We start from the raw sequence: 14,806 nt of genomic DNA on the forward strand, positions 1-14,806 counted from the left end.
CCCCCTCCGGACGGGGCTGGTTCGCGTCCCGCCCTCCTCGCGCGGAGTCGGTAGGGGTGGGGCTTGAAGCCATAGCTGCAGGAAGGTACTCGTGTCCCCCGACGCAGACCATGGAGAGCGCGCTGGCGGTGCCCCGGCTGCCCCCGCATGATCCAGGGACGCCGGTGCTGTCGGTGGTGGACATGCACACGGGCGGCGAGCCCCTGCGTATCGTGCTGGCGGGGTGTCCGGAGGTGTCCGGGCCCACCCTGCTGGCCAAGCGGCGCTACATGCGCCAGCACCTTGACCACGTGCGGCGACGGCTCCTGTTCGAGCCCCGAGGGCACCGGGATATGTACGGGGCGGTCCTAGTCCCGAGCGAGCTGCCGGACGCGCATCTGGGCGTCTTGTTCCTGCACAACGAGGGCTACAGCTCCATGTGCGGCCACGCAGTGGTGGCGCTGGGCCGCTTCGCTTTGGACTTCGGGCTTGTGCCGGCGCCCCCTGCGGGCAGCCGCGAGGCCCGCGTCAACATCCACTGCCCGTGCGGGCTGGTGACCGCCTTCGTGGCATGCGAGGACGGCCGCAGCCACGGACCGGTGCGCTTCCACAGCGTCCCAGCCTTCGTGCTGGCTACAGGTAACGGGCGGGACCTTTCCAGCCCAGGGCAGAGCTGCAACCGGGACGCAACTAACTACATTAACGGTCTCTCTGGGCTGGTACTCTCGCAACTAACCTACTCCGCGTGCCCTTGCAATTAATAGAAAGGTAAATCACTGCGAACGTGTGTCAGCAGCCTTGTGTATTTGCTTGGTGCGTGCAATTTCGATTTTCTTTGACTCCCATCCGCCTGTGGTTTTGGGAGACCCTTGAGGAGCGAGGAATTGCATGTTACCCTGACTCAGCGCCTCCTTCTGCACTGGTGAGGCATTCCTAGAGATTTCACCGGTGGATAAAGCAAGGTACGGTGGGGTCAAGGAAAGAGCGAAGAACAGCCAATGTACCAGGGTTCCAGGCTGGCTCAGAATATGCTTGGTAGACACAGAATCACACTTAATAAGTTACTAAACCTGGTCTCCTTTCCTCGCCTCCCCCACTTCTTTGAAGAAGAATTAAATGAGAATGAATGAACAAAGCAGTTTGTAAATCATTAAGATACGAATGTTGCTTTTCTTTAAGAACAGGAACACACATTGCCTGGTTTCAAATCCTGATAACCCCCTAAAGCTGTGCAACCTTAGGCAAATTACATAATCTCTCTGGGCCTGTGTTTCTTCTTTTACCTCATAGAGTTTTTTTGTTAGGATTAAATGAGAGTATGCAAGATACTGTATTCCTGGAGATAGATTGCAAGGTTTATATGATTGCTAAAGTTGCCTAGGCCTATTGAGCCATTAAAAGGTTTTGCTGGATTCTCTAGTACAGATCTTTGTACAGCTTATCGTGTAAAGCAGGGCATCTCTATAACCATAACCCTTACGGGAGGGAGATCCCTCGTGGGGATGACCTGGCAAGCTGGCATCTGGTTTCTCATCTGAATACTACCTCCCAGGAGCTGAATTCTATCAGTAAGAATGCTTTAGTCATTGTGACTGGAAGTGAGCCAGGAGCCAGTTTACCAGGAATAGAGTTATCCTTTTCTTAAAAATCTTCAAGCCATGCAAATCATCTGTTAGAAAGTTGGACCTTGATTCCCCCTGAAGAACTAGGTTTCAGATTAGCCTGATTATGAATGATAAGTAATAGAAAAGGCACTTTTAGAGCAACCTTAGGCAGCTGAAACCCACGAGTTAATGAAGAATGCCTCTGGAGAAATTGATGCCATTTTCCCAGAGAATGGTGTCACTTCCAGATTGGTCGGCCACTTGAGGGAGACAGAATTTATGTTTACGATTCCATTTTTAAAACCTCAACAGTTTAACTAGCGTGGCTACCAGAATTCCCCCTAGGCAACTCCAGCAGCAGATTAGAAACACTCTAGACTTCTGTAGGAAATGGCAGCTGGCAGCAGGAACACGAACTACATCACATTTCTGAGTCAGTTAGGGTAGGGTCAGTCAACCACTTGACCTCAGTAATTCCTCTCAGTAGTTCCTGAGAGCAATCACTGTATAACAGTACAATAATTAGTGGGCATTAATGGTCACTGAGTTAAGAAAATGAAATGCTATATTCTCTACTTTGAAAAATGCATACAAGGCAGACATAGTGTTCAAGGTCACTGCCCCACCTCTCCCTATCCCAGTGACCTTGTGCTAGAGAGTCCATGCCTCAGTATCACAGTCTGTAAAATGAGGATGACAACAGTACCCACCTCAGAGGGTTGCTGAGTTCATCTCCACCCCACCAGGCTAAAATGCAAACTCTTTTTTGTTCACAGTATTCTAAGTGCCTAGAAGAGCAGTCAGTCAATGAATATTTGTTGAATGAGTAACTAAATAAATGAAATTTGGAGAAGAATATGCTGATTGACAAATGTAAACATCTGGTCCTCTTGAGAAACCTATTCCCACTGGAAATTAAAATTTTGGCTTTCGAGTCCCTAATCTGTGCCAGGAACTCCCCACACGTGGAATTTTCAAAACAACTCTTTTAGGAGAAATAGCAGTTACAGTTTGCACAAGACACCAAAGCCACACTAATGGCAGAACTAGGGTTGGAACCCTGGCCTATCATATTGCTTCCCTCTCATCCTTAAAACTTTTTGTAGATTAAGGAGATATGTTTCAATTTTCTGGAATACTGCTTAGTGTATTGCACCTCATTCACAGATATAGCATATTTTAAAATCTGTCGTGTCCAACTGAACTCCAAGAAGGGAAAAGCCTATGTTTTATTGTTCCTTGTACTTCTTATATCTTCTACAGTAATCGGCACATAGTAGGTGCTCACTAAATCTTGAGCAAAGTAAATCAAATTGAAATTTCAGTGATATGCTTGTATAGAAGAAAAGAAAAACCCTTAGATTTTGGATTGTGTTCTGGATAGAGGTTGTATATTTTAATAGAAAGGGTTTGGGCTTTGGAGTCACCTGGTCCTGGGTTTGACCCCAAGCTCTGCCACTTATTTAGTGGGTAAACCAGGGAATAATGTGAGGATAGTAAGTAAAACAGTACCTACCTCTCAGGGTTGTAGTAATTAAGGCGCTAATGTAATGAATTAAGGGGCTAGTGTATGTAAAGACCTGCCACATAGGAAGTACTCATGGGTGAAATAAATATCTTAATTTTTAATGTTAGTAATTTAGTGATTAAAAAATGAAATAGTCACAGATAATTGATGGACAAGTGTAACTTTAAAGGAAATTTGGTCCATTTTAAAGAAAACGAAACTGAAACTCAGTGAGGTGTAGCACCCTACCCAACTGCCCACCCTAAGAAAACCAGACGCAAGATTCTAGAAAGGGTGGGCCAGGGAAATGATTGTAGGCTCAGGGATGACTTCTCCTGAACCAGCTTCCCAACTCCATCCTGGCCCCGGGATTGGTGGCCAATGCCCCATTTAGTTGTTACAATCAAGAGAAGAGGGCAGGCAGACTGAGCCCCAGGACTGTCACCTGTGTCTCCTGGTAAGTGCTGATCTTCACTCTCACTTTAGCTTTCCACCTTCCAGCAGTCCCTCATTTTTATCAGCTTGCCCATTCTCTTTTCATTAAACTTGCTTTTCATGTTGCGCCAGCATCAAGATAAAGACATTTTTGATTCAGTTTTGTTGTTACAATCCACAGCATGTTTTACTCTTTTGATTATAAACTTGCTCTGTTTTAACACATCATGGGTTAAGAGGGCTTCTGTGGACTAGTGTGGACTAATAGCATACTGATAGGCTTCTGTGGACTGATAGCATATTGGTATCCTTGTATGACTTAGCATGAAAACTCAGGAACACAAGATATATTTTCTTTCCCAAAACTTAATTTCTGAAATTGAAACTCTACTCTGTCCTTTTGGTTCACTTAGCCTCATCACTCCATGTGTTGTCCCCTTTCCGGATATGTGTGAGCAAAGGTTTCTTAAAAGTGCTGTGGCCTTGGAGAGGGTGGCACTTTGGTCCTCAGCTTACACAGTTAACCAGCAAAGTGGAGCAGGAGCATTGGCTGCCCCAGCCCACCTGGTCCTTGCCCTCTGCACTGCCTCCCCGTCCTCTGTTTCTTCACGTCCTGCTCCTGTGGTGCCCTGGGGAAGTTAACACAAGTCCTCCCTGCACTAAGGACCTTCAGCCTCCACTCTTCTCAAGGGAGAAAAAATTTATCTCTAGGAGAAATATTTCTCCCTTCAGGACACTCCTTTGCCAACAGATGTCTTTCCCCTGAGAGCTTAGGCTTCCGTAAAATAAAAACATGAAAGACAAACTTTCTCCCCTGCCATAGGCTTCCCCAAAAGGCAGTGATCACCAAGCCAGCTTAAATTAGGGAAGAGGAAAATTTGAGAAGGGGGGAAATAAACATCACCCAGCCCCCTTTCTTTGGAAATACAGATTCAAGATTTCAAACTACTGACCTTCAGGTGAAACTTTGGGGATGCTGAGACTTAAAATGCTCAAATAAAAACCCTGGTGCAAAATGATGCTGTAGCGGTCAATGATTCTACAATGGCATTTTTCTGTGTGTTTGCCTACAGGATACCTTAAGGAGATGAAAATATGTAGATAAGTTTATATAATTTATATAGAAAAAATGTTTTATTAAAATTTTTGTTTTGACATTACGGCTGAAGAAAATTGATTTGTAAATAGGATCCAAGACCCTCACTATTTTAAACCATCTCTCATAGTACAAGTGGGGAATAGACATTTTCCTTCATAGTGTTCACAGGGATGCCCTTGGGTTTCCCTCTCTCAGCCTCAGTGGTGTTTCCTAGAAAAGATCCTCAGGGAAGTTAATGAATATGTCTGTATGAGTTAGGGAAAGCATGGCATTAGTTTATGACTTCTGCAATCATCAAGTTAAAAATAGAATGATGCATCTAGCTATTATTCACTCGATGCTTATTCATTTAAAGAATGGATTTTTACTTCATTATTTTTATGATAGGAAAAGAACATCCCTCTTGAAAAATAAACATATTAAAAATCCTTTGAATTTTATTGCTAAAATACTTATTAACAAGCACGTCTTATTTCCAAACACATCTTTTTTTTTAGATCTCGTGGTGGATGTTCCTGGACATGGAAAGGTGGTGGTGGACATTGCATATGGCGGTGCATTTTATGCATTTGTTACTGCTGAAAAGTTAGGACTAGACATTTGTTCTGCAAAGACCAGGGACCTTGTGGATGCAGCGAGTGCAGTGACAGAGGCAGTGAAAGCTCAGGTCAGTAATACTCTGCCTTCATAACCAATTCCCTTCTCTGTGGCATGGAGGAAATATACATTATTATGTCTATAAAGAAAATTAAATGATGTTTAAATTATTAATAGTACTAAGAATAGGGTGCTTATTAAAATTTTAGGCTCTAGAGCAAGCTTGTCCCACCCGTGGCCTGTGAGCCACATGCAGCCCAGGATGGCTTTGAATGTGGCCCAACACAAATTTCGTAAACTTTCTTAAAACATTATGAGTTTTTTTGCAATTTTTTTTTAGCTCATCAGCTCTCGTTAGTGTATCTTATGTGTGGCCCAAGACAATTCTTCTTCCAGTGTGGCCCAGGGAAGCCGAAAGATTGGACACCCCTGCTCTAGAGCAAAACTATCTATGAGTTCCAGCTTTACCACTTGTAACATATGTAACCTTGGACAAGTTACATAACCTCCGTATGCCTCAGTTTTCCTGTCTGCAAAATGGAAATTAAAAAATACCTGCTTTGTAGGGTTGTGAGAATGAAATAAGCCAATACATGTAAAGGACTTAGAGTAGTGTCTGGCCAATAGTAAATGTTCAGTAAATGATAATATTATTTTTTTGAGACAGGGTCTTGCTCTGTCACCCAGGCTGTAGTGCAGTGGTGTGGTCATAGCTTACTGTAACCTCAAATTCCCAGGCTCAAAATGATGCTTCTGCCTCAGCCTCCAGAGTAACTGGGACCACAGGCATGCCCCATCACACCCAGCTAAATCTGTGTGTGAGTGTGAGTGTTTATATAGAGACAGGATCTCACTATGTTGCCCAGGATGGCCTCAAACTCCTGGCCTCAAGTGATTCTCCCAACTCGGCCTCCCAAAGTGTTGGGATTACAGGTGTGAGCCACCACACCTAGCAGTTACTAAATTTAATAATACATACATACTAATATAGTTTATAGTTCCTTAAATGTGTAGAAATATATTTATAGAATTCTACAAATTTTAAATGCATGTGTGTGGTCATTCTGTTAAACTTGAAAATAATAAATGTAAAATAAAGCGTACAAAATAGATTTAAGCCTTTTTCTTATTTCATAGAGAACATTAATTCCTATTTTTTTCCTATATTGCTAAGAAATTACTCAAATAACTACTTAAATAACTCTAGTTTTTACTTAGGAAAGCTATTTTGATAAAATCAGTTTAGATAATAAATAATTCTAGAATATTCTTTCACTTCTAGCACAAGTGAAGCACATTTTATCTTGAAATTGGGACCTATAAATAAAACACATGTACAGTATTTGAATGTTTAGTACGTGAGAATTTAGTATGTGAGAATTTATTAGTAGTAAAAAGTAACTTGTGTAAGATAGTGTCTAATGTACTAATAATTATCATTTTCTGAAGCTTTATTTTAAAATAATTTATAACTTAAATAACAAAATGAGAATATACACTGTATCAGTATTCTAAATTATTTTTCTGGTACTGTCAGTACCAATATGTGTAATTATATTATGATAGCAACTTTTGAAGCTCTGAATTTATATCAGTTTTCTGTTCCATTAAGCAGGACAGCTGATAGTTTGAGTTAACAATTTGGCACAAAATAATTTCTCCTAATTTTTCATGAATTCAAGAGAAAAAGTCATAGATATCTTAATAAAAGGTGTAATTTTGTACTTCTCATTTGAGTTTGAACTCAACAAGGTGGCAAGGGGTGGACTTTGAGGGAGGAAGGATTCTGAGAAAAATGAGGACAAGTTCTGTTATTGATGTATCAGACAGTACAATTAATTACTCTGTGAACTGTTGACCATTCACACTGCTGAAGCAGATTTAGGAAAAGGCCATGGGGATGGAGAGTTAAAGTTAATATAAATTCATCTTAATTCGTTCACTCTTTTAACAAACATTTACCACGAACATACTGTATGTATGTTAGACACTATGCTAGATCCTGGAGACTCGAAGAAAGAACAAACCCCACCTTCAAGGAGCTAGCTCCAGTGGGGGAAGCGAGCATACCTGTGAACAGTGTGATGTTGGAATGTGCTATAGTGGAGGTGGGGCGCATCACTTTAAGAGGATGGAGAACAAAGATTCAGTCTGCAGGCCACTTTAACGTGGTTTCAGATGGACTCTTTGGATGTTAAGAACCCAAAGCTGTTCCATTGCTTTAAGTGACATGTAACTGGAAGTAGAAAGTACTAATTGTAAGCATATACAAGGGAAGTCAGATTATAGCAATCTCAGTCATACTATAAATGTTTGCAGAAATCCAGGAAAAGTTAAAGAACTAGGCTTCCAAGAACAAGTAGCTTTGCACATTTGGGCCTGAATCTACCATTGAGTGACTTAGCTACCCTGCCAGTGCCTGCTTCTTTGTGTGCATATCTGCTGCTTTTTGATGAATCAACTGACTTCATCGTCTACAGTAAATCTTTTTTTCATCCAATTGTTTCTCTTACCTAATAGCTTCTGCATTCTTACAGAATGTTATGTCCTCTCACAGCCTTTGTCTCTATCATTGGTGTTAACTTCAGCTCTAGATACTCAGAGCCTAATTTTCCCACATTATCCTCCTTAAGCTCCTGAGAATAAGACTATGATTGCCTTAGCTCATCCTGTTTGAGAAGCCATCGCCAGCCTGTGGATTGACCATCCTGGGGTCAGTGCTGCAAAGACTATGTGTATTTGGGGTGGGAGGGGTGTATAAAATAGGACTGCTTTTTTAGCAAAGGCTATATGCAGGACAGCTGCCTTAGAAGGGACTCAAAGTATGATAAGAATTATAACTTGCAATAAAACTGTCTTTCTTCATCTAGACAAAGACATAATTTCTAGCAATTAGTATACGTTGCCCAAAAAGATATTTTAAAAATGATAAGGATTAAAAAGTTATGTCTAAGAATGACCCATCTGCATTATTTATAAATTTGAATCAAAATATTTATTTTGCATGTGGTTGATCTTTTTTTGTTATTTGCAGTTTAAAATTAATCATCCTGATAGTGAAGACCTTGCCTTTTTATATGGAACTATATTAACAGATGGAAAAGATGCTTATACCAAGGAACCAACCACCAACATTTGTGTTTTTGCAGATGAACAGGTATTAAAACTGTAATGTTCAGGGACAAAAGCCAGGTAATATGGAACTAACACACTATGAACATTCTGTCTTCATTTATTCTGAAACAGGTTGACAGAAGTCCCACTGGCTCAGGAGTGACAGCCCGAATTGCCTTACAGTATCACAAAGGGCTTCTGGAACTGAACCAGACCAGAGCCTTCAAAAGCAGTGCAACTGGCTCAGTATTCACTGGGAAAGCTGTGAGGGTAAGTGACACCCTTAGCGTCTTATTTATAAATGTGTCACTTATGAGACTGAAGAGGCCTGAGTTGGGTGTTTGATAAATTTCTTTACTCAGCTCTCAGAAGAGAATTTTAAAGCAGGCCTGTAAAAACTTCTTTTCAGCTAGGACATTGGTTCTCCAGTGTGGTCTTGGGGCCCCAGGGGGCCCCTAAGGTCCTTTCCATGGGTTCAGAAGGTCAAAACTATGTTCATAATAATGACATTATTTGCTTTTCACTGTCGTTCTCTCAAGAGTGTACAGTGGAGTTCTTCAGAGGCTACGTGATGTATGATAACCCGACCAATTGAATGCAGAAGCTAGATATGAAAACTTAGTTGTCTTCTATTAAGCCAGACACGAAAGAGGTTTGCAAAAATATCAATGCCACTTTTCTCATAATTTTTTTTTGTTTTGGCAAACAGTTATTTTCACAAAAATATGTTATTCATATGTTAATGTATAATGGGTTTGTTATTTTAAAAATGAAGTAATGAACAGATATATCTAATTCCTAATACAGTAAATATTGATAGATATAACTTATATAAAGAAAAACTCTTTGGGGTCCTCAAATCTTAAGGTATAAAAGGGTCCTGAGACCAAAAGATTTGAGAACCACTAAATTAGGATTTGGGTTTTTTTTTGTTTGTTTTTTTTTGTTTTATTTTATAATAGTGTTTTATTTGATATAATAGGATGTGAAAGCCCTAAAAAGTTGTGGAACATCAAATTTTTGTAATGGAATAAAATTTTAAATGTGCTAACAGCTAAATAATGAATCTTATCTCAGTAGTAAATGAAATCTACTACAGAATGATTGATTTACATTCAGTAAATTATTCTACTCATAAAGAGTCCTTTAACATAGCAAACAATCTATCCTAGTATAGCTGTTTTTAAGATTTGGTATTTCTGAATATTAGAGTTTCCTTAAGGATCTCTACATCATGTAGTGATCTGAAACGTGAAACCATTTATGTTGTATGCAAAAATTCGGAACACACTGTCTTCAGAATCTGAAATGGAACATAAAAATAATAACACATTTATTGAATACTTCACTGTGCATCAGTTTCCAAGCTAAGCACTTGATACATGCCATCTCATTTAATCCTCACAAGAATCCTACAAGGTCAGTACTGTACTGTTATTATCCTTTTTAAATAGATGATAAAATGGAGAATTGGAGAAGTTAGGTAATTTGACAGAGGTTAGTTAGTGAGTAGCAGATCCAGGTCATGAAGGTGGGTCTCTCTGAACAGACCACATGCTGTTAAGCTTTATATTATGTTGCTGTCAGACAAAGCAAAAGGTCAATGAGACTTTATATTATAGGAGCTGTTATGAGAAGAATCTGAGACTTCAATGTCCCCCCAAATAGAGAGGGAGCCGAGAGACCAAAGAATGACTCAGACAAGTCCAGGTTGGCAAGTAGATGCATTTATTAGAACTTCCATTTAAGACACTCCTGGGAAGCAGCTGAACAACTATGGAGACCCATCCTGCCTCCTGACTCTAAGCTGCTTTTAAGCTAATTTTCTGGCTCTTTGCCTACTGTGTATGTGTGATAGGACTGTTTTCCTTGGTATATTCCCAGATATTCTCTGGGATATTTGGGTTCTCAGGGATACCTGCTCCTTGGCTGGGCACCATGCCCTTGGCTTACCCCCCAGCCTTCAGGGTTCAAGCAGTGGACACACACCCTTACGTAACCTGGTGAAGGACCTGTCACACTACAGCAGCTTTATAAAAAGATATAAACAGATAAAGTCTTATACCCTAACAATATTTGACATTTTATCTTTAGCTTCAGTTATTCTTCTTTTAAAAATTAGAACATAAAAAGATATGCTGAAGTTAAGGTTTCCAGTTATCTGTTTTATAGTTATTGATCATGCTCGCCAGAACGTCCTCACTTGTATCATGCTCTCTCCCTGTCTGTGTGGGCCCGTCCAGGCTCCCTGATGGTGCTTTCTCAGTTTCTTCCCCTGCCGCAGCTTCCTTTCCCTGTCCTTCCATTTAGATGTTACCATCACTTCATCCCCACCTTCCTTCTCATCTCTTCTACAGTTTGATGCTGCTGGGCAATTTCATCCACTTCCTAGGCTTCAGTTCTCAACCATCTACTGATGATGACTCCCAAACGTTTATCCCTGCCCTGCCTACCTACCCTGTATGTCTTTCTGAATATAACGCTCTTAATCCTAACTGTTCATTATACTCATCTCTAAATGACTGTCCCAGAGGTGTCTCAAACTCACCTTGTTAAAAAGTTCTTCCTTTCTTCCTTTCTCAAATATGCTCTTCTTTTCTCTCCCCATTGTGGTTAATGGCATCACTAGCATCATTTCCAAGCTAGAAACTATGGTTTTAATTAACTTATTGCTAGTCCTCAATTCCCACATGCATTGATCAAGAGGCCTATCAGTTCTACCTCCAAACTATCTCTATGTTAGTATATATTCCCCTTCCCCATCTTCACCGAAAACTCCCATAGTGGCTCTGGAATCAATCATTCAGTGAATTGAGGTTCTCTCTTAACATGTTTCTGGGTCTCTTGCCTCTCTCTTCTCCAGTTTGATCCCCACTTTACAGCTACAGTTATCTAAAACACAAGTCTGACCATGTCACTCTCCTTAAAAACTTTCCCTGGCCCGTAGGATTAACCCTTGGCCTTTCCTTCACATGATAAAAGTCAAGAGTACAATTTTCAAGCCAGATATAATATGAGTGCAATATTTTGATAGTATACTCCCTTCATCTTTTTTCAGGAAGCAAAATGTGGTGATTTTAAAGCTGTTATAGTGGAAGTGTCAGGACAAGCCCATTACACGGGTACAGCAAGTTTTATAGTAGAAGATGACGACCCACTGAGGGATGGATTTCTTCTCAAGTGACTTCTTCCATGATTTTAAGGGCGTTCTTTTTAAAGTAATCATTATCCTTGAGGACTGTTTTCTCTAAATTATATGAAAACAAATAATCAAATTATACATACAAACTAACTTTCATTCTTTCTAAAATACTACTGTGGCTAAATATAAAGTCATTATACCTCATATTTGCAACTGTATTTTGGTATAAATATCACTTATGTCTAGCATACAAAATGCCAGAAATTCAGTCTTTTTCTAGTGATTAACATATCAGGTAAAATTAAAACAGTAGTTACTTTTAAAATATTGCTCTATAGTAATTACTATTAATATCATATTTTGTATTAAAGGCTCTTGTAATAATATGTGGAATTTAACCGTGAACTTTACAAGCTCATTATTTTTGTCTTCCATTTTTTTGAGTAGAATAATGCCCTCTAAGCAGCATGTAAAGGAGATGGATTATTATAAAGTACTCAACACTTAGCACAATAGCCTGGGAAGGATGGGGTTGGAGTCAGCTTCTTTGTTATAGCTGCTGCTAGGGTGTTCTCTGTGACGCAAAGCCCACAGGTACTGAGGTATCAGAGACTGATGCTGAGAAGACCAACTAGTAATCAGACTTTTGCTATATCTTCAGGGCTTTTATAAAAGGGGTTGCTTATTGCATTATTAAAATACAGATATACAGTAGAAATTAAGCAGTGAATCCTTACAATGGAATGAGTCTCATACTCTATCAGCTGCATGCTAGGTAGATTTAAAACATGAAATAAATGCTTACTATTGGCATTCCTTCTAGTTGATACTTCCTATGAGCCTGTTAAAAATAGCTGAAGCATTAAAATATTCTAAGATGTGACACTCCCCGAGAATTCAATAGATTCTTTTGTGAGATAGGTAATAGTATTTTATTTCAGAGCATCCAGAAACTGAAGTAATTAATTCATTTAACAGGCTTTATCACCCAGAGAGTCTGTATAGGTCTTATTATTAGGTCTGTGATTTAATTACCTGAACAAAAGGAAAGCTATCATGTTAATGTTTTTTATTTCTCTATTACACAAAAACAGTGAGGATGTTTTTCACTCATTCTCCACAGAATTCTGTAGTAAATAAATCACTTACCTCAAAAAAATGACATCACTAACTCAATATGACCAAATAATTTTTGCAGATCAGATTTGCTGTACTTTTTTAAAAAAATAAAAATGGAACCACTATTTTCCTTCCAAATCTCACAAGTCACATGAATTTGAAGGAAAATTGTTTAAAAATTACAATTTGTAGCATTTTATAATCTTATCAGGTACATACTAAAGTACATTCAGAAATGCATATTGTTGATTCCATGGCCATCAAGGTAGGGGGTAGTTTTACTCACTGACCTTGTTTAGAATTATCAGCATTTGGTGATAATTTTTAAAAAGACTTTTAGTTGGTTTTATTATTGTTCTAAAATTCTCCAAAGACAGCACACCCCTTTATCAACTCCACCAGGGAAAACTACTCCTGCCCTACCCATGGTATGCCACTGTTTTTATCCTATTTATACATTTAAGGGAGATGCAAGTCGAACATGTTAAATAACTCTCCTAAGGTCATTTAGAGGCTGCAAATCTAGGAGTTCTGACTCCAAGTCTAGTATTTTCCTACAACACTTCCTCCAATTCTAAGATAGGATGGCCATAACTTGGTCTAGGATATAGTACTTTAATGTTATATTTCTTGAACATTAAACAATAGCTATTATCTAAGTCTTCCTAAATTTCAATCCAAACCAGAGCTGAACCCTTGCAATAGTGTTCATTCCTGCTGTACTTCACCCTGGTTCCCTTGAACTAAAAAACGTTAGGGAAATCAACTCCTCCTTCTCTGACCTCCACATGTTTAGTCAGTCACAAAGCCCTGTTGATTCTGCCTTCTCAATACTGCTCACATCTATCCCTTCCCATCTCAGTGAGGGTCTTGCCTCATCAATTAACCTCATCAATTAACCTGTCTCCAGTCTCCTGCCACCCCCCCCACCCCCACCCCCACCCCCACCCCCACACTGGTTCCTTCTCCTAAGTATTTAAATGTGCTAATTGTAAACAAAACGAAACAAACATCCCTGTCCCTCCTTCCCTCTGTGGATGGCTGTTACTGCTAACTCCTTCCCTTGGTATTTAAGCTTCCAGATTCCTTACTGTCTCCTCATTGGGTACATTTTCTCACCTTCCATTTTGCTATTCAACTATTGCAATCTGGCTTCTACCTCATTACTCGTTAGAAACTTTACCTAATTGCCAGGTCTTATGGTTTATGCAATCCATGGTGGCCCCCGCTGCTTGCTCCCTGCAGGCAGGTGTGGTCCATTTTAGAGCAGGCAACTCTAGTCCCTTGGTGCTGAGCTGACCCACAGAACCACTGTTAGGCTTATGAGGTTAGTACCCAGTCCCCATTAGTGCCCACCAAAGTGCTGCAATTGTATGGGCCCAGGCCCATCTCCTCTTCATCATGAACTCACAATGCGCTTTGCTCCAAGTCCTCCAGACTCAATAAGAGTTAGGTCACCCTTCTCTTCAATCCTGAAAGCCACAGATTCCATACTACCCCACTAGGACACTGTTCTTCATACTTCAATGTGCATGTGAATCACCTGGGAATCTTAGATTCTCATTCATCAGACACGGGGTGGGGCATTTCTAACAAGCTCTCAGGCGATGCTAATGTTGCTGGTTGGAGTACTGTGAGTAGCAAACTTTTGGATGAGCCTATTTTAATTACCTGTTTGGGTAATCCTGGCTGGCAACTTCTCCTCTAAGCTCTGAAACACATGAAAAGCCTGTTAACTCTCCACCTGGAGGTAAAGGATAGCGCTCACAAGTACGTTCCTCATAAGAGGCTGGGAAAATTGCCTTACCTTCTTTTCTGAAAACCAAAAACAAAACAGCTGATTTCTCAGTAGACCAATGTGCCTCATTAACTGTATCATTCACCTGCCTAGCTTTGCTTTCTTTATCTGCTTAAATTTTAGTACTCCCTAGCATTCCATCCATGGTCCTTTTCTTTCTTCCCTGACTACTCTGTCCTTAAATTGTCACATTCATTCCCATGGTTTTCCCTCTTGTAGAGAGACTAACCACATCCACATCCCTAATTTCTGAGGTCTAAGGCCATACTGTAGATTCAGTACTTAGAGGACAACCAAGATCATTTTCCCCCTAGACTGTGGCCCTCTTCCCATATTTCCTAACTTGATTAATGGCACCACCATCCACCAAGCTAGGGACTTGGGATTGACCCTTGGCTCCTATTCACAATCT

General features: G+C 40.2%; 1 protein-coding gene across 2 annotated transcripts; it reads left to right on the forward strand.

Annotated features, from left to right (window-relative positions):
• Positions 1 to 31: 31 nt before the first annotated feature.
• Positions 32 to 12,636, forward strand: L3HYPDH (trans-L-3-hydroxyproline dehydratase). 2 transcript variants are annotated; one of them, XM_055289217.2, is made up of 5 exons: positions 32 to 618; positions 5,122 to 5,291; positions 8,256 to 8,378; positions 8,468 to 8,605; positions 11,394 to 12,636. In XM_055289217.2, exons 1-5 carry the CDS (start codon positions 111 to 113, stop codon positions 11,517 to 11,519), a joined length of 1,065 nt encoding a protein of 354 aa, XP_055145192.1. In that variant the 5' UTR covers positions 32 to 110; the 3' UTR covers positions 11,520 to 12,636. The 2 variants fall into 2 exon arrangements, 1 of the variants encoding a protein (XP_055145192.1); XR_010122108.1 differs by having other exon boundaries at positions 111 to 618; positions 8,468 to 8,987; positions 9,958 to 11,613.
• The last annotated feature ends 2,170 nt before the right edge of the window (positions 12,637 to 14,806 follow it).

The sequence above is a fragment of the Symphalangus syndactylus genome, chromosome 8 (genome assembly GCF_028878055.3).
Source record: "Symphalangus syndactylus isolate Jambi chromosome 8, NHGRI_mSymSyn1-v2.1_pri, whole genome shotgun sequence".
Classification (NCBI taxonomy): Eukaryota; Metazoa; Chordata; class Mammalia; order Primates; family Hylobatidae; genus Symphalangus; species Symphalangus syndactylus.